Source organism: Haliotis rubra, unplaced genomic scaffold (assembly GCF_003918875.1).
Source record: "Haliotis rubra isolate DU_JTF1 unplaced genomic scaffold, ASM391887v1 Scf103, whole genome shotgun sequence".
In the NCBI taxonomy this organism is placed as follows: domain Eukaryota; kingdom Metazoa; phylum Mollusca; class Gastropoda; order Lepetellida; family Haliotidae; genus Haliotis; species Haliotis rubra.
Window position 1 is genome coordinate 257499 of NW_025764926.1, and position 19762 is coordinate 277260.

General features: G+C 39.3%; 1 protein-coding gene across 1 annotated transcript in view; it reads right to left on the reverse strand.

Moving 5' to 3' along the window:
• LOC124272554 (neural-cadherin-like) overlaps nt 1–19667 on the reverse strand; it is a 72020-nt gene extending 52353 nt beyond the window's left edge. Inside the window, 1 exon segment of the mRNA XM_046707767.1 lies at nt 18771–19667. Within this exon segment, the coding sequence (XP_046563723.1) occupies nt 18771–18897 (127 nt within the window). The 5' untranslated portion in view covers nt 18898–19667.
• Nucleotides 19668–19762: the final 95 nt, after the last annotated feature.

Genomic DNA, 19762 nt, shown 5'->3' on the forward strand with positions numbered 1-19762 from the left:
ATGCAACAATGTTCTGTGATGTTATCCTGGACACATGCAACAATGTTCTGTGATGTTATCCTGGACACATGCAACAATGTTCTGTGATGTTATCCTGGACACATGCAACAATGTTCTGTGATGTTATCCTGGACACATGCAACAATGTTCTGTGATGTTATCCTGGACACATGCAACAATGTTCTGTGACGTTATCCTGGACACATGCAACAATGTTCTGTGATGTTATCCTGGACACATGCAACAATGTTCTGTGATGTTATCCTGGACACATGCAACAATGTTCTGTGATGTTATCCTGGACACATGCAACAATGTTCTGTGATGTTATCCTGGACACATGCAACAATGTTCTGTGATGTTATCCTGGACACATGCAACAATGTTCTGTGATGTTATCCTGGACACATGCAACAATGTTCTGTGATGTTATCCTGGACACATGCAACAATGTTCTGTGATGTTATCCTGGACACATGCAACAATGTTCTGTGATGTTATCCTGGACACATGCAACAATGTTCTGTGACACATATCCTGGACACATGCAACAATGTTCTGTGATGTTATCCTGGACACATGCAACAATGTTCTGTGATGTTATCCTGGACACATGCAACAATGTTCTGTGATGTTATCCTGGACACATGCAACAATGTTCTGTGATGTTATCCTGGACACATGCAACAATGTTCTGTGATGTTATCCTGGACACATGCAACAATGTTCTGTGATGTTATCCTGGACACATGCAACAATGTTCTGTGATGTTATCCTGGACACATGCAACAATGTTCTGTGATGTTATCCTGGACACATGCAACAATGTTCTGTGATGTTATCCTGACACATGCAACAATGTTCTGTGATGTTATCCTGGACACATGCAACAATGTTCTGTGATGTTATCCTGACACATGCAACAATGTTCTGTGATGTTATCCTGGACACATGCAACAATGTTCTGTGATGTTATCCTGACACACATGCAACAATGTTCTGTGATGTTATCCTGGACACATGCAACAATGTTCTGTGATGTTATCCTGGACACATGCAACAATGTTCTGTGATGTTATCCTGGACACATGCAACAATGTTCTGTGATGTTATCCTGGACACATGCAACAATGTTCTGTGATGTTATCCTGGACACATGCAACAATGTTCTGTGATGTTATCCTGGACACATGCAACAATGTTCTGTGATGTTATCCTGGACACATGCAACAATGTTCTGTGATGTTATCCTGGACACATGCAACAATGTTCTGTGATGTTATCCTGGACACATGCAACAATGTTCTGTGATGTTATCCTGGACACATGCAACAATGTTCTGTGATGTTATCCTGGACACATGCAACAATGTTCTGTGATGTTATCCTGGACACATGCAACAATGTTCTGTGATGTTATCCTGGACACATGCAACAATGTTCTGTGATGTTATCCTGGACACATGCAACAATGTTCTGTGATGTTATCCTGGACACATGCAACAATGTTCTGTGATGTTATCCTGGACACATGCAACAATGTTCTGTGATGTTATCCTGGACACATGCAACAATGTTCTGTGACGTTATCTTGGACACATGCAACAATGTTCTGTGATGTTATCCTGGACACATGCAACAATGTTCTGTGATGTTATCCTGGACACATGCAACAATGTTCTGTGATGTTATCTTGGACACATGCAACAATGTTCTGTGACGTTATCCTGGACACATGCAACAATGTTCTGTGATGTTATCCTGGACACATGCAACAATGTTCTGTGACGGACACATGCAACAATGTTCTGTGATCTTGGACACATGCAACAATGTTCTGTGATGTTATCCTGGACACATGCAACAATGTTCTGTGATGTTATCACATTGGACACATGCAACAATGTTCTGTGTTATCCTGGACACATGCAACAATGTTCTGTGGATCTTGGACACATGCAACAATGTTCTGTGAGGTTATCCTGGACACATGCAACAATGTTCTGTGATGTTATCCTGGACACATGCAACAATGTTCTGTGACGTTATCTTGGACACATGCAACAATGTTCTGTGATGTTATCCTGGACACATGCAACAATGTTCTGTGACGTTATCTTGGACACATGCAACAATGTTCTGTGATGTTATCTTGGACACATGCAACAATGTTCTGTGATGTTATCCTGGACACATGCAACAATGTTCTGTGATGTTATCCTGGACACATGCAACAATGTTCTGTGATGTTATCCTGGACACATGCAACAATGTTCTGTGATGTTATCCTGGACACATGCAACAATGTTCTGTGATGTTATCTGGGACACATGCAACAATGTTCTGTGACAACAATGTTCTCTGACAACAATGTTCTGTGATGTTATCCTGGACACATGCAACAATGTTCTGTGAGGTTATCCTGGACACATGCAACAATGTTCTGTGATGTTATCCTGGACACATGCAACAATGTTGTTTAATACCAGTTGTTATCCAGACAATGCCCAACAATGTAGCCAGCCAAAGTCAATCATATCACACACTGCCTATTAAGGGAGTCTGTTATAGAATATGAACATATGACTGATACAGTCATGTTTGACACTGCCTGACAGTAGTGGAGGACTTTCCCACGCTCACATTACTCCCCAAACATTATTATTTTGTGTAAGCCATGCATTGTCAGGTTTCTAGCAGTGACAATGAGTCAGGTTTACCATAAATCACTATTACATGGGAACCTTTGTGCTTTTGAACTTTTGACTGTCACTTGAAAATATAATGCAGATAATGTTCATATTTAATGTTCATATCTTATTGATCATAAGCCAGAAACAACACCTAACTACTTTTACACAAGTCATTTTAATATGAAGTCTTAAAAGCACAGTGACTTCCAGACTGTTGACCCATGACAAACACACTATCCTCTATTTCTGAGATCTCCTGGCCAATGTGATGACAGACATGGACCTTTACCCAAGTTTTCATCCTCAAAGCTGGCCCATCATTTTCAGAGACTGATAACGAACATCAGTCTGACGATGTGAACACAAAACACAAACAAATTAGATTACTTTCATGACCTATGAACATTAATGTGATCTCACGATATCATTTTAGGAATACTCAAACCAGATCTACCCACTGAAATAATTTGCATAATTCAGTGGTACAACTCACTCTTGTTTTACTAGTGTGAATTGGGACTTTGTAATATTTGAACACTCTTTAGTAAGGAGGACAAACACAATGGGTTAGCTTTCCTCCTTGCTTCCACTCAGTTTACATGCAACACACACACTAAAAAGTTTCAACAATTTAATTCAACATGTTCATACAAAACCCTTCAACAGCAATGAAAGGACTGGAATGTTTAAAAAAACTGAATTAGCAAGTGAGGAAGGTTCCAGCGAAGCTTACGCTTATACTCACACAGAACAATGCAGCTTCTATTTCACCTCCCCACGTCCCACTGTGACCGGTACTGCAGCTTGCAAGGCCACAGTGACCCTGGGTCAGAAGCTCATTGCTTGTCCCAGACTCTCAATTCCTACAGGCGGGGCCATGACAGATCGATCACCACTGCAATCACCCAACAGCATATTGGACAAGCTGATATGCTGTGCAAGCTGTTGACCAGAATCGTGTAAGAAAGATGGAAGGTTGACAGGCCGTGAGTGATGTGGCCTTGATGAAATCACTCCCTGAGGATGGCTGTCTTGACTTGTCAAAGGAGGACCCCACATCTCCACATTGCGATGTATTTGAAGGCCTGGCACAGATCACAGGCAGTGAGCAGCGGTGATTTCTCCATAGTTCAATTATTAAATGCCCACAGCCAAGCTGATGTGATCATTATCACTGACCATGGTGCTAACTCAATTTGGTCTACATTTACACCTTGAATCACAGCTGATTGGCTAAATAATCAGGGTCAATGCATGGCTGATAGACCAGCAATCATTGAAAGAGTACACTGAGTGTGACTGCTATTACAAATAGATCAAACATCAACCTTTCAGGCCATAATAGCATGCTGATCTGGGGACTTTTCATTTTGTGAATTTGTAGCTTCAGGACCCCATAAATAAAGAATGAAAGTAAAATATTTCACCAAAACTAGACTCTTATGGCCTCACACGAGAACAACTAAACCAACTGAGAGTAAGCTAAAATCAAAGTAGGTTTGAAAATCAACAGAATCAATTTTTACATTTGTTCATTGAAGGAAAGGACAAACAAGGATTAAAACACATTTCTATCTATTGTATAATAATTTACCCTTATTTGCTTCTCAAGAGAAAAATAATCGCACTTTTATCTCAAAACTGCCTGTTTGTTTCACCAGATAAAGCTTAAATTATTTTTATCATTGTACATAATATGGGAGTATTTGGGACCAGTGGTTTTTTTATGAACAACAGAACAATGCCTATGACAGGATTATCTTGAGCTCTTGTAACGATGTGGGGCTCTTCAAACTGCTGTTCCCAATTTAAACATATGAAATTATATTTTAGTTTCATAAAAATGATGCATTAAACTTCAGATGCATAAGCAAGACCCATCTCACATTTGATTTAATCTCCATGACAACAGTGAATGAAAAGCGATACATCATTTAATGACACTTGTTCACAACTGTTCTGAGGATATTATTTTTTAATTGTTTTCAATAAGCATTGTATTGATTTCACGTCTGTAAAGTGCTAATACCAACATGCTCAGGATATACTTCCTCTGACAACAGTTTGAACATCAGATGATAGTGAGATGTTTCAGTGAGTGAGTGACTTTAGTTTTACGCAGCTCTTAGCAATATTCCAACAATATCAAGGCAGGGGACACCAGAAATGGGTGCACACATTGTACCCACATGGGGAATCGAACTCGGGTCTTTGGCGTGACAAGCAACCACTTTAAACAGGAGGCTCCCCTGCTGCTCCTGAGATGTTTCAAGTGATAGATATGTCAACATGACCACCATCATTAACAAGCATGATTTAAATGATCCAGTGCTTCTCAAGTAACTCCAGACCTTCCTGACAAGCTGTTACATGGCCAAGTAATGACTTAATCTGGACAGGGTCATACACTCAGGAGCTCCAGGAACCTGGAACAGACAACTCTGCCAGCAGGCCAATTTCCCATTCTCTCCAACTCATCCTGGAGCAGTAACAGACTTATGTAACTGGATCGATACTATCACCAACACTGATGGTTTCCGGATCGATACTGCCACCTCTACTGATAGTGCTCTGCTGAGTATGGTGATTACACTAGTACTGGGTAACACTGCAGGATTAACACCTATCATCAACCCAAGTGGACATGTGGAACGTTGGTAGTACTTAAACCTGATTCACATCATCAAGCCTACTTATTCCAAGACCAGCCAGGAGATAACTAATGATATACACCCTCTAATCACAGAACAATGATGATATCGGAGATGAGCATTGGGCAAATTATTTAGAACATGGATATTTAGCCCACATTAATGATTATGGCTACTTCTTTATTCCACAAACATGCAAAAGTGATGTGCTAAACAATGTGTAAGATACAAACATTGAGTGAATTCCACTAACTCAGTGTCATTTGGTGTTATCCAGACTTATCACATGGATTTGTAACAGGTTGGGAAACACGAAAACACATAATACACGGAGACTCAGTACTTTCTCAACTTTCTAACCAGAATCGATTATCACTGGACAAAGCATTTCAAATCTTCCCTAACACCCACTTTCTCACTTCAATTCCAACTTCGGAATACTAAGTACTACAATCTAATACTTTCACAATCAAATTGATGTGTTGACTTTGGCACAGATCTATTAAATTCCCTGACAATATCAACACCATTTTCAAATTTACGGTGTTCAAAGTTTCTATATATATAATCTTGAGAAAAATTCTTAGTGATTTTTGGAAGGCTTATCAAGATAGTGATGCAATTCCTTGTCTGGTTTGCTATAGATAGAAAGTGCACAGAGGGAACAAGTTGACCCTATCATGCAGGCTGGCTTCTCGGTGACAAGGCCAGCGTCTTTGTTTGGTCGATCTGGTTTCTTCTGCAGACTGACAGAGAGTAATCTGCATAATGTCAAGTCCACAGCCGCTGTGTCCTGTCACAAGCAGCTAACAAAGGCAATCAACGAGAAACAGTTGGCTTGTATTGGTCTGATGGAACTCTACTTGCTGCATATCCTACAGCAGGGAAACCACAGATGCACTGCCACAAGGGCTGTTGGGGATCTGAGATACAAGGGGTGCGAGGCGCTGTATATCTATAACAGCAGGGAAATAACCACAGATTCACTGCCACAAGGGCTGGTGGGGATCTGAGATACAAGGGGTGTGATACACTGTGTATCTCCATAGCAGGGAAATAACCACAGATGCACTGCCACAAGGGCTGGTGGGGATCTGACATACAAGGGGTGTGATACACTGTGTATCTCCATAGCAGGGAAATAACCACAGATGCACTGCCACAAGGGCTGGTGGGAGATCTGACATACAAGGGGTGTGATACACTGTGTATCTCCATAGCAGGGAAATAACCACAGATGCACTGCCACAAGGGCTGGTGGGGGATCTGACATACAACGGGTGTGATACACTGTGTATCTCCATAGCAGGGAAATAACCACAGATGCACTGCCACAAGGGCTGGTGGGGGATTTGACATACAAGGGGTGAGATACACTGTGTATCTCCATAGCAGGGAAATAACCACAGATTCACTGCCACAAGGGCTGGTGGGGGATTTGACATACAACGGGTGTGATACACTGTGTATCTCCATAGCAGGGAAATAACCACAGATTCACTGCCACAAGGGCTGGTGGGGGATTTGACATACAAGGGGTGTGATACACTGTGTATCTCCATAGCAGGGAAATAACCACAGATGCACTGCCACAAGGGCTGGTGGGGGATTTGACATACAAGGGGTGTGATACACTGTGTATCTCCATAGCAGGGAAATAACCACAGATGCACTGCCACAAGGGCTGGTGGGGGATTTGACATACAAGGGGTGAGATACACTGCATATCTCCATAGCAGGGAAATAACCACATATGCACTGCTACAAACGCTGGTGGGGGATTTGACATACAAGGTGTGGGATACATTGTACATTCATATATCACTGAGATATAGTGGGAATAGTGGGATAGTGGGAATTGTGATGCAAGAAGTGGGACACACTGCTTATCTCGACAGCAGGGAAACTGATCTCAGGTACACCTCCACATGGGTTGATGGTGGGCATTTCTAAATAACAGAAGTGTGATACGCTGTATATCTCTACAGCAGGGAAACTGATCTCAGGTACACCTCCACATGGGTTGATGGTGGGCATTTCTAAATAACAGAAGTGTGTTACGCTGTATATCTCTACGGCAGGAAACTGATCTCAGGTACACCTCCACATGGGTTGATGGTGGGCATTTCTAAATAACAGAATGTATCTCACGGCAGGAAACTGATCTCAGGTATACCTACACATGGGTTGATGGTGGGGATTTCTAAATAACAGAAGTGTGATACGCTGTATATCTCTACGGCAGGGAAACTGATTTCAGGGATACCTCCACATGGGTTGATGGTGGGGATTTCTAAATAACAGAAGTGTCATACGCTGTATATCTCTACGGCAGGGAAACCTATCTCAGGTACACCTCTACAAAGGTTGATATACACAGAATATCCATTCAGTGCGTATGTCAAGTTAGAAGTGTATTATTGCTCAGTGACACCCTTCACCTCCCCAAACAGCATTACACAGAGACACTAGCAAGAGGGGAAAAACAAGCACTGTCTCCATGTATTTAGAAAATCATGAAGTTGTAACAAAGTGGACAAGCGAGATGGGTCTCCAAAGTTCTGAATAAACTTTGTCTATTTCTCTGACCCACTCGAACTATTCTGAATATTCTTGGACAAAGGTACAAGTACATAAACATGATCAACATGACATTTCTATGCACTCTTCTAATAATGATACATCCATTACTGGCACCAGCGCCCATACCAAGAGGTTCCCAATACAGTACTGTATCCCCCTATCAACACATCAAAGCACTGCTGTCATCACAGATGTTTGAGCATAGCCTTCCTCTAGACCCTTGCAGGCCCTGAGTGAGGGTATCCCATTTCATAACACAAGTTTACAACCTATAAGATGTCTGGCAGATGGGAAGGCCAACTAATGAGCCCCATGCTGTTGTTTCTTCCTCCTTGTCTCAGTCTTTCAGCCTAATTTACCAGAGAAAATTAGCTTCTCTTAGCGTTTAATGAGAGGAAATTTCTTGTGTTTTATAATAACTTCATATAAATTGCAGGATGGACTTGAGCTGCCTTTATCCTAGCCAGCTCTTATCTGACAATAGTAAGTGGTAGTCTATAGCAAGTGGATATGAGTGAGTGGATGAGTGAGTGAGTGGAGTTGTGTGCGAGTGAGTATGGTTTTACGCCGCATTTAGCAATATTCCAGCAATGTCACAGTGGGGTACACCAGAAATGTGCTTCACACATTGTACCCATGTGGGGAATTGAACCCGGGTCTTCGGCGTGATGAGCGAACGCTTTAACCACTTGGCTACCCCACTACCCCATTAAGTGGATGTATTTACCTGGCTGTATCAAGTCAAAGCAACTCATCTTACACTGAGTTAGGGATGCAGAACACCAATCAAAATCCCACCAATTGTTTTGGTTCTGCGTGAGAATATTTCAGGTATCATTTGAAAATTTCTCTTTTCTGTGATTAAAGTTGTACCATTATCCATATGCTGGGGTTAAAATAATACTGACATGGTCAATATGGTGTCAATTGTGCAAGTGTATGGTTTTGTTTTTACCACAGAAAAATATCCACAGATACATTGGGAGGAAAAGTTTCATTTCCTTCAATACAGATGTATTCTAACATTTCATTTAATACAATTTTGTAAAATTAAGTATTTATGGTGTTTCCTGTTTGGTCTGGTAAAAATCAAGTCACTTAGACCTCTATGTTGTATCTGCAAGGCCAAACACCAGTTGTCATTACAGCTATGTGCAAACTGAGGATGCATACCCTTGATGCATCATTAAACATAGAGGTAGTTAGAACTATCACTGGATTCCACGTATCGTAAAAACATTGCTTCCTTGTTTGAAAATCTAGGTAAAATCTTTACAACACATAACTGAAAAATAGTATTTTCATTAATGATCATTAAGTAATATATACGACAGGACACATCCTTGCTTGACCATCGAAACAATGCATCACCTTATCAATGTCAACAGGGAAAATATAATTGTACATTTAGTCATCAAACTCGAACCCTGGCTCCCAGCGCAACAAGACCTGTCACAGCTGCTTTGACATTATCCTGGTTCTACATCCTTCATCTGTCTACAGGGAAGCAGCATCTTCCCATCCCACGCTGTATCTGTCATTCATTGTAATTATCTAGACCTGTCATTCCCTGAGCTGCTTCCTTGACAGTCAACAGTCGTGCGGTAGCTGCAGCAGAAGCGTGATTTACCTTCCTGACTTACAAGACCTATGGATTTCATCATATAAAAAAGTGATGACCAACGTATCTAATAACTGTATTAATTCATGGAAAAACTGCAATATACCACAGCTGGATTGATACCAGAGGTGTTAACTACACGTATACAACACTGCTGATGTTTGTGAATATCAGATAAAATTTGTCAGTCTGACAAATCCCCAAAAAGTTTTAGATAGAGCTAAATTCCAGGTTGCAGTAAAACACATAGGATTTAGTTAGTGGGTTGGGTTAAACATGTTAAAACTGCTAAACATATTGGAAAACACAAACTCTGACTGATTCAGATGTATTCAGCCTGTAATGGAAAGAGAACAAAAAGTTTGCTGTGTACAACAAATTTCACAATCAAGTCCCTCTAGAAAAGATGTATGACCTCCAAAATGGAAAGTTCTATCTGAAGAATGCCATTTTTTGTCAATTCCACCAAGTCTGTTAGTTCTCAGAAATATGTTACATTTTCAATCATTCAATACTGCTCTCGACCCTTAATCATGTTAAGGCATATCATGTTTGATGCCTGTTGTGGAGGATCCTGGAGTTGATGCCATAGGACCACTTGAATGCAAGACCATAGCCTATCACTGAATTGTGATACAGATTATATCCTGATTCAATTGCAAAGAAGATTAAACCACATTATACTTGGATCACTACACTTTGAGATGAATTATTGATGGCAATGGGAAACCAACAAATGATGTTGCCTACCAACTGATTGGGGTTTCGAAGCAACTGTGGTACACAAATAATTGAAGAGTGATTTATGTTCACTGTAATGGACGAAGACATCAAAACCACATCTGACATGACAAAACACATTGGATAACATGACACAAGATTTATACTGTGTTTGTTCAATGATGTTTTTAAAGACGTGATAAGACCCTTCTTGTCAAGGGAGTCTGACAGCAAACCAGTCACTGGCCATGGCGGCCATGTTGTCTTGTGGAAGATAACAGAGGTTGTGTCACATTCCTACAGCACCTAGGAGACTGCCAGTCATTGAACATGTTCAACATTCTTAGTGGGGACGCTTATATAAATGTTCAAATATAGGACCTTTTCATAAGATTTTTTAACCTTTGTCTTGTATCTACTACATCATTATATTAACTCAATAATTTCCTTAGCCCCATAATCAGTTGGACAAGATGGGTTTGAAATGTAGTTCAAAATATCGTGACGTGTCAGCTTAAAAGCGTAAGTGAAGCAGGTCATAGATATTGCCTCTTTGCACACAAAGAAGGGCAAGGTACCTGCAAACCAAGCATTTATAAAATCAGGGCAAATATGTGATTTGGAAACATAACCAGCAGATCCTAGCTTGACAAAGGGCTGCAACTCTGGACAATAAATTTCAATGCCAACACCCCCATTTCCTGACTGGAAATAAAGTGCTCAACTAATAGGTGTGTGTTTAATGTGGTGAATTCCAGGGAGTTTACTTTCAGCATGTTTCTTAAAGCCTTCTTACCCATCTCCATTCATTACAATATGTCTGAAGAACCTCTCTTCCACTATCACATCCTCCACAAAATCAAGCAATGGCAACACTTAAAAACAGATCAATATGCCAAACACTAAAAACCAGGAAAATTCTGTTATTCTAACTCAATCATAGCAAACACCAGCTTTTCCATGTGCTACAACACCAACTCAACTCCACCAAACATGCTCTCCCATCAACAAACTCTACATCAAAATATAAAGTTTATGATAAAAACTAGAGTTTGAACTGTCACTAATCCCAATAAGAATGGGCATGACTGAAAATACTGGGCATAATAAACACTGATAAACGGTTGTGCATCTGTTCCATGGCAAGGTCATTTGTCTAAAAGAAGTAGTAGCAGCAGCAATTGTGATTGATCAAACAGCCTCCTCCGTCAGGCGCATTGACAAACTGGGGCCAGGAATTCCTGGATCAATACCGCATCGAGGCGCAGGAATTAGAGGAATCATGAAATGTGGTCTGCTGCAGACAGGTTCCGTCCAAGCTGAGCATCGGTCCGAGATTCAACTTCAGTTGCAGAGTGGGAGACAGTGCCAACAGAAGAGGATTGATCAGACATGATGGAATGGTGCCCTTGTCCTTTCTGGGGTGCATGCTGGAACTCATCTTTAACACTAGTAACACAGATAACGTTAAGTAGGAGCCGATTCCAACATTAGCTTTCCTTGTTTCCAAATAACATAATTAATCTGAAATATTCCTTTCTTCAGATGCAGGTCCTCAAATCTGTCACTGACAAAGTATATCACTGTTATGGTCATCATAGTAGCCTGAAGGTAGTCGTGCCTCCACCAATATACCAATGGTCGATAGCTCGAGTAACAATTCACATGCTGAAGTATGATTACAGAGACTGACAGGTCTTAGGAACCAATCCTATTCCTATCCTATATCTGGCTGTTCAGGCTTGCAAGCAACATATGCCACATACTGGCACATGTATTCCATGAAAGTAAGAAGCAGAACAACCTTGACAAACAAAGACAAATATTGTAGTGATGTACAATGTGATGTATGGACATTCAGGTGTTTAAGCCAAATCATGTACAACGCTGAATATCACACTTGTAATTAATGGCCGACCAAACCAAAAATGTATTTTAAATTGACATGAAAAGATAAGAAAACAGGTGTTTCTCTATCCACAAATTTTGATATACCTGTTTATCTACATATCTGCCCTTCTATATCTGCCTGGTTATAACTGCACAATTTTACATACATCTTTTGATGTGGCTGTTTATAATTGCGCAATTCTACATGTACCTTACTGTCTGTTTATAATTGCACAATTCTACATGTACCTTACTGTCTGTTTATAATTGCACAATTCTACATGTACCTTACTGTCTGTTTATAATTGCACAATTCTACATGTACCTTACTGTCTGTTTATAATTGCACAATTCTACATGTACCTTATAATGTCTGTTTATCTGTTTATTACCTTACTGTCAGTTTATAATTGCACAATTCTACATGTACCTTACTGTCTGTTTATAATTGCACAATTCTATATGTACCTTACTGTCTGTTTATAATTGCAATTCTACATGTACCTTACTGTCTGTTTATAATTGCACAATTCTACATGTACCTTATTGTTTTTATAATTGTGCAATTCTACATGCACAAATTCTACATGTACCTTACTGTCTGTTTATAATTTCTACATGTACCTTACTGTCTGTTTATAATTGCGCAATTCTACATGTACCTTACTGTCTGTTTATAATTGTGCAATTCTACATGTACCTTACTGTCTGTTTATAATTGCGCAATTCTACATGTACCTTACTGTCTGTTTATAATTACGCAATTCTACATGTACCTTACTGTCTGTTTATAATTGCACAATTCTACATTTAAAACTTGAATAAAAAACCTGGTTGAGCAGGATATAATACATCAAAGTCAAATACTGGTGAATACAAAACAAATCTAAATATATTTATCATTAAACATGACAAAAAGTACACTGAAGATGAACCAGACATTCAAGGTTTCCTCCGGTTTACTGTCCTTGTTAATGACACTGAATCAATAGTTGACAGCCTGATACAATACCAGGTTCCAGACAGAGTCCGACTGTCACATGAAACATTCACAACTTTTATTAGCAACAAGGAGCTAGTGTACTGACGGCCATGGATTCATTACATGCTAAAAACAGGTTTTGCTGCATTTCCTGAGACATTATGCAAACACAAAGAGGAGCCTCAGTGTATTCCCATATAATTACAAGCACCTGCTGCTTCTACGACTAGCCATTGAAAACATTAATGAATACTTATTCTATCAGTGTGATGATTATGTCAAACTATTATTGTTCGAGATCAAACATTCTAGAACAGTCAATACAGATCAGTGATGTCATAACTAACCACTTCTTCATTCAGCTCAAACATGTTAAACAACCTGTAGCAAAAGCAGGCTAATACGTAAAATCCTTGCATTACAAAGAGTTTTGCATTACAACCACTATAGATGTTTTAAACACTGTTGACAAGATCACGTCATTTATACATCTAACATCAGTTTTGCGGGTTCCTATTGCAGATGGACAATAACCTCTCCACATCAACCAACATATTATATATAATATATACTTATTATAACACTGCAATGCCAGCTCATAGTCCAAGCTTTTACAGACCTCTGGATATATTTGAACATGCTTAGATCAAGTGACTGAGTACTTGGGAATCTCCAACCTTGGGACCTATTTCAGAAACAGATGGCAATAAAAACATTATAAGAATGGATACAAGACTGCAGTAAGAACACTTAGACCACCAGTACCAGTGAACTCAGTTTCCAATTCTGTGTTCTTTTTCTGTAATATACACCACTCTTAGCAATAATTCAGCAATATCATGGCAGGTGTCACCTGAAATGGGCTACAAAGTTGAGGAATTGTACCTGAATCTTTGACGCAACAACTGAACGACAACTGAACACTTTAACCCGTAGGCTACGCCACCGCCTGGTAATATACATGCCTGAAATGCAGACCATCAGACTTTCAACCCTTTATCACATTAGTCTAAAGTCAACATGAACCTGAAAACGACACGCCTCCCTCTAATCCGTATTGAGCACAGCATACACACCCTGAGTGTGTGTGCGAGGACATTTGCACACCTCTATCTCCCTACCGTAGGCAATCTACACCCTGGTGTGAAGGGAGGAAAGATTCCCCATGCTTCACAAAAACATATATTGATGTTCTGTCTCCCAAACTCCTACAGTGTGTAAAAAGATGTGAAACAGATCAATATCACACTAGAATATTGGCTCTCGCTTACTATGTAGAGCAGGAAGAGCACTCCTGCTCTGCTCCCAGTCTACTCGCCTTTGTCCCTGCTGTAATTACAACACACACACAGTCTACAGGAACATCTGGCGCTGCTGATTCACTGTCTGTCATAGATACATACACAACAAGCGTGAACAATAACACTGTCATATCCATGTCAAAACACAACTGCTAGAGTTCCCATGACCTGCTTAAATGCAATCTTACAGAACATGTAAATTGCAAAATGTCAGTCTTTAATATATTAAAAAGCTCAATTTTCTGAAAGAAATTATTTATTTCTTATTCATATCAAATAAAGTCTTGGGTAGCAACCAATATAATAGGGAGATTTTTTTCTGAATAGGTTTGATAGTGACGTTTTCCATGTACTATTTGTGTTGATGACCCATTTCATAAATGTGCAAAATAAAATGACTGACTGACGATGCCTTTAAAAATTGGATTTCCTTCAGCACAAGTTAGATTTATGAAGCAGTATATGTTTATGAAGCAGTATATGTTTATGAAGCAGTATATGTTTATGAAGCAGTATATATTTATGAAGCAGTATATATTTATGAAGCAGTATATGTTTATGAAGCAGTATATGTTTATGAAGCAGTATATGTTTATGAAGCAGTATATGTTTATGAAGCAGTATATGTTTATGAAGCAGTATATGTTTATGAAGCAGTATATGTTTATGAAGCAGTATATGTTTATGAAGCAGTATATGTTTATGAAGCAGTATATGTTTATGAAGCAGTATATGTTTATGAAGCAGTATATGTTTATGCTGTCCCTGCAAGTAGTCCCAGCCTACTTTAATGACAATAAATTGGGACAAGATTATGTGACATATAATTCCCGATATAAATAGTGTACTACAATTTATCACCAATATTCATGGCCTACTCATGACATGATGATAAAACTAACCATCGGCAGGTGCCCCTCTTGTTCTCGTGTTCCCAGATCAATGTAAATCACATAATCACAGCACTTATCTTGCAGTTTTTGTCCATAAACGATCCTCAGATTTCACTGCCTTTCATATCAAGACTTGATGGTACCGAGTGATGTTTTGTCAAAAGCAGATCTAGAAAGCTAGTTTTCTACCACTGGTGATGAGTTTAATAGAGGCATGCTTCCTCTCCACTATATCAGTATAATCGTTTACAACATGTACAAGCCATTAGTTTCATTTAATCAGGTTCTTGCTGCTGAAAACAGCTTTCTTTTATGTTGTTCCTGAGATTGATCATATTAACCTGGCCATGAGAAAGTGATCTCGGTGCAAATTCCTTCAAGTCCTGAAGCAAATTTATTATGAGAAAATGAAGCCTTTGGGATTAACGTGACACCAGTGACCTCTGGAACATTATTCTTCGTCTCTTCACATTGGGGGGCTTATCTAAAGTCTGCTGCCCACTGGGAGGCTTTCGCTGAGAAACAATAGAAAATGACAACACTCTTGTTATATAAAGAAATGTACTTAATGAGAATGAAGGCCATGCAGGGTTACTCAATGATACTCAACATGAGACTTCCAACAGGAAACACATCACGATGGCTTGTATTTCTGCCATTGCTACCATTCTGTATGTCATGGATTATGGATATGACTGTGTCAGATTTTGAAATGTTGGAACAATTTGAGTTTGGGCTCCTTTTATTTCTTACATAGTTTAATCACATTACTACACAGATGTTTCTAACCATTACTCTAGTTATGGCAAAGCGGTGGGATAGCCTAGTGGTTAAGTGTTTGCTCGTCATGCTGAAAACCCGGGTTCGGTTTTCCACATGGGCACAATGTGTGAAGCCCATTTCTGGCGTCCGTCGCCGTGATATTGCTAAAAGCAGCGTAAAACCAAACTCACTCACTCTAGTTATGGCCCTGTGTAATTTATCTGCATTATCAATTTAGGCTACACCAAATTAATCACTCGCTTTATAGGAATTCCTTTCTGAAAGGGACTGATGCTCAAAAAGAAGAAGAAGAAAAGGAAAAACAGGGATTTGTTCAAAGGTTACAATCTTCTTGTCAACAGACAGATAAATTTCCATCGGTAAAGCATATGCCATTATGATTCAAATGATTAAGTAAGCCATTATAAAAAGGTAGTTACCACAAAGTTTTCCCATTATCTCAGGAAGCTGGTCAAATGTAAGTTCAGCAGGTTATCAAAAACAGAGATTCGATGAATGTCTCGTTTTCAAGTTCCATATTCACAACACTGACATTCAATCTGAAAGTGACGCAGACATGAAAAAGGGTTGAAAAACACCATTATTTCTTAGTTAGTGGCTTGCCTCAATTGCACCGACATGTTTCAGGCAGATCATTCTTGCTGTTTACCTTGTCAAAAATAACACTTCTTAACAGAGTTATTGTCAGCTATGACAGTTTTACTACTTGACAAAGTTGAAGGACCTTTCACAGTTGTTACTTTACATAATCTAAGATGAAATCAGTGTATGAAATAAACCAAAAATCCAACCAGACATCAGGGCTGGTAACTTCAAAATGTTACCAGCCCAAAATGGATTTAACCAGACCAAATATGGTGAACTTACTCAGATGTATGGAACATCTAAAATATTTTACCAGACCATCAGGCTGGCTAGCTTTAGACCATTCAGAAATCTAGACCGTCTCGGGTGGTCGGACGAGCCTTATTTCACACACTGATGAAATGCCACAAAATAACATCAAAATGCATGCAAATGGTTTTGGGTCTACCATTCTTCATACCTTTACCAACATTGTACCAACATGAGTATCGGTTTGAGAAACATGCAATCCAAATACTTGTTGGTAGATCATATCGATTACGTCAATGAACAGAATTTAGTGCAGCATCCCTCACTTGAGATGAAAAAAAATACACACCAAGGTGAATCAGTTGTTTACTTTCCAAGTAGTGACCTGCAGTTTTGATAAACAATTATATTATTTGGTCTAGCCTGAATAAAACAGTTGCAGTATAACTTGCTACTAATTCTTCATGTGTTTTACTAATATTTTATATTATTATTTTATCACCTGCAGTTCATCAGAGTTCACCATAATCTAAAGAGTCAGCCAAGTCAGGTTCACTCTGTTTTTATTTTGATCTGTTGAGATTAACCTTTTCTTCATTTTCTTGTTTCCTGGTCTTTATCATGTTTAAATCCGTCTTCTCCCTACCACCATTCAATCATTCTAATTTTATAGGATGTTTTCATCAGATGCAACAAATGAAACCAAATATTGATTGAGGGTAGACGAAACAATACCTATGACTTTGTTACAGTACAACAGGTCCACAGGATACAACATCCCTAAGTTTCATGGCCTAAAGCAGATAATCTGGCAGACCATGATCAGACAACATTGAACTTAAAAGACTCTGGCTTGCACCAGATCTGGCATCTGACCTCTTTCCTGTTTATCCAAACTCTTAAAAGCTTGCCCAGGTCAAACCTAATGTCCAATTCACTGGAAAGGGGCACCTGCAAAAGATCCCAACCTACTGCTGCCTAAGCCAGTACCTGTGCTTCTACACATCCATCAAGTACTTCACTACCACTGTAAAGCACCTGCTGTGGAACATACACAAATGGAACCCTAAAGCCATTAACATGCTGCTTAGCAGTGACTGTAGAAATTGTTGTCTTATCAGTGGACATTCAGAACAATGAGGACAATTTAACACAAGAAAAAACAAATCAATATTGATATGACTGTTTTTTGTCCGCATATCACACTAATCACAAGACTGACATTTTATTTCTCCACAAATGAAAGACTAAGGCTGTCTGTGAAATGAACATATTGTGTTTGGTGATTATCATGCTACCATATCAATATTGTGAAATGGTAGTTGTTGAACAGGTACTGAAAAAGGGTGGGGCACTGTTCGCATGAATCATCAAAATACCAATTCATTAATGAACTTTGCTTCACATTTAGGTCATATGTGACATTAATTCAGGTGTAATACATGTGACATTAATTCAGACAGTATGTTTCTGAATGTATATGTTGTCAGACTTCAGTTTGGTGGATTGATAATTTAAATTGCTTCATTGTATTCAACATGTTCAAAAAATATTTTGCTTCTACAATAAAACACCCCTTAACAAGCAGAAACTATTTAAAGCATGTAACTTATCATTGCTCATGGAACAAAGCATTCCTGGGTTGCTGAATGTTTGGTGCAGACTTTCACATTTAAACAAGAGTCAATTTAATCAGTATCACAATGGTTGGTGTACAGGTGTTGTCGTTGTGACATTCTACACTGTCTGATGAATGACATAATTCAAATCTTATTATATAACACATTTAAACATATTTTATATCTATGTATATACGTTACCTGTGATGTTATTTTGGTTTGTTGCTTTGATTACGAGCTGAATGCTCCGCTGGGTATCGTCTTCGTAATCAAATGTTCTACCGGGTTTCAGCCTGACGTTTCCAGATGTCCTATCCACAGCGAACATATCAACCGTGGATGAAACAATCTCAAATAAATGGGGACCGGTAACCTCTGTATTTAGTTGGAAAATTGGATCAGTAAAAGTGGCATTTTCGGCTATGGTCCTTTGAAGAGTCACTGGTGCAGCGCGCTTCACTCGTTCGTGAAATGGTCGGGATCTGGCGTGGCGATGGTGTGTCAAATAAGGGCTTATTTCAGAATTTAAATCCACATCTTGCATATATATTATATTGTGATCCTGCGAACGTAATCCATGGACTGAGCTCACAAAGACCAGAAAGGAATGTAGGAGAAATGCTGCTTTGCAGACACATCGGTTCGTGGAAGCCGCCATGTTTGTCAAGGTGAGCGACCCTCACAGAAAACGAGATCGGTGTTTCCAATTAAAAAACCTATAAGATTCACAACCTTCAGAAACAAAAAACCTTACACATGGTCAGCAGTTAGCGTGGATAAACCAACATCCACTGACGAACACACATGTAATTTCACAATCTTGATATAAACGGTTGAGGTTTTCTCCTTTGAATCGAAAATTAGAATATCCAGACGAGTCGAGGTATCCCCTCCGCTTCGCACTTAGTCTAGCGTTATCCCAACGTACAACAATCCACAATTTTCCGAATTTCCATTCACCTCTTCCCAATCACAGTCCTTTCTTCGTGTGGTGATTTGGATCTATCTACCTTTCTCACTCCATTACTCAGTCTTCTGTTATCTGTCCTCTGCTTCCTGTTCGAACACAGCGGAGGGAATGTGATGGCTATTCCCTTCCCCTCCCTCTTCGTGTGCTACCAGCGATTTGAGCAAAGCAATATGTTTTGAGACGCACTGTAGCACACGAGTCTAGTACAACATATATGTGTTTA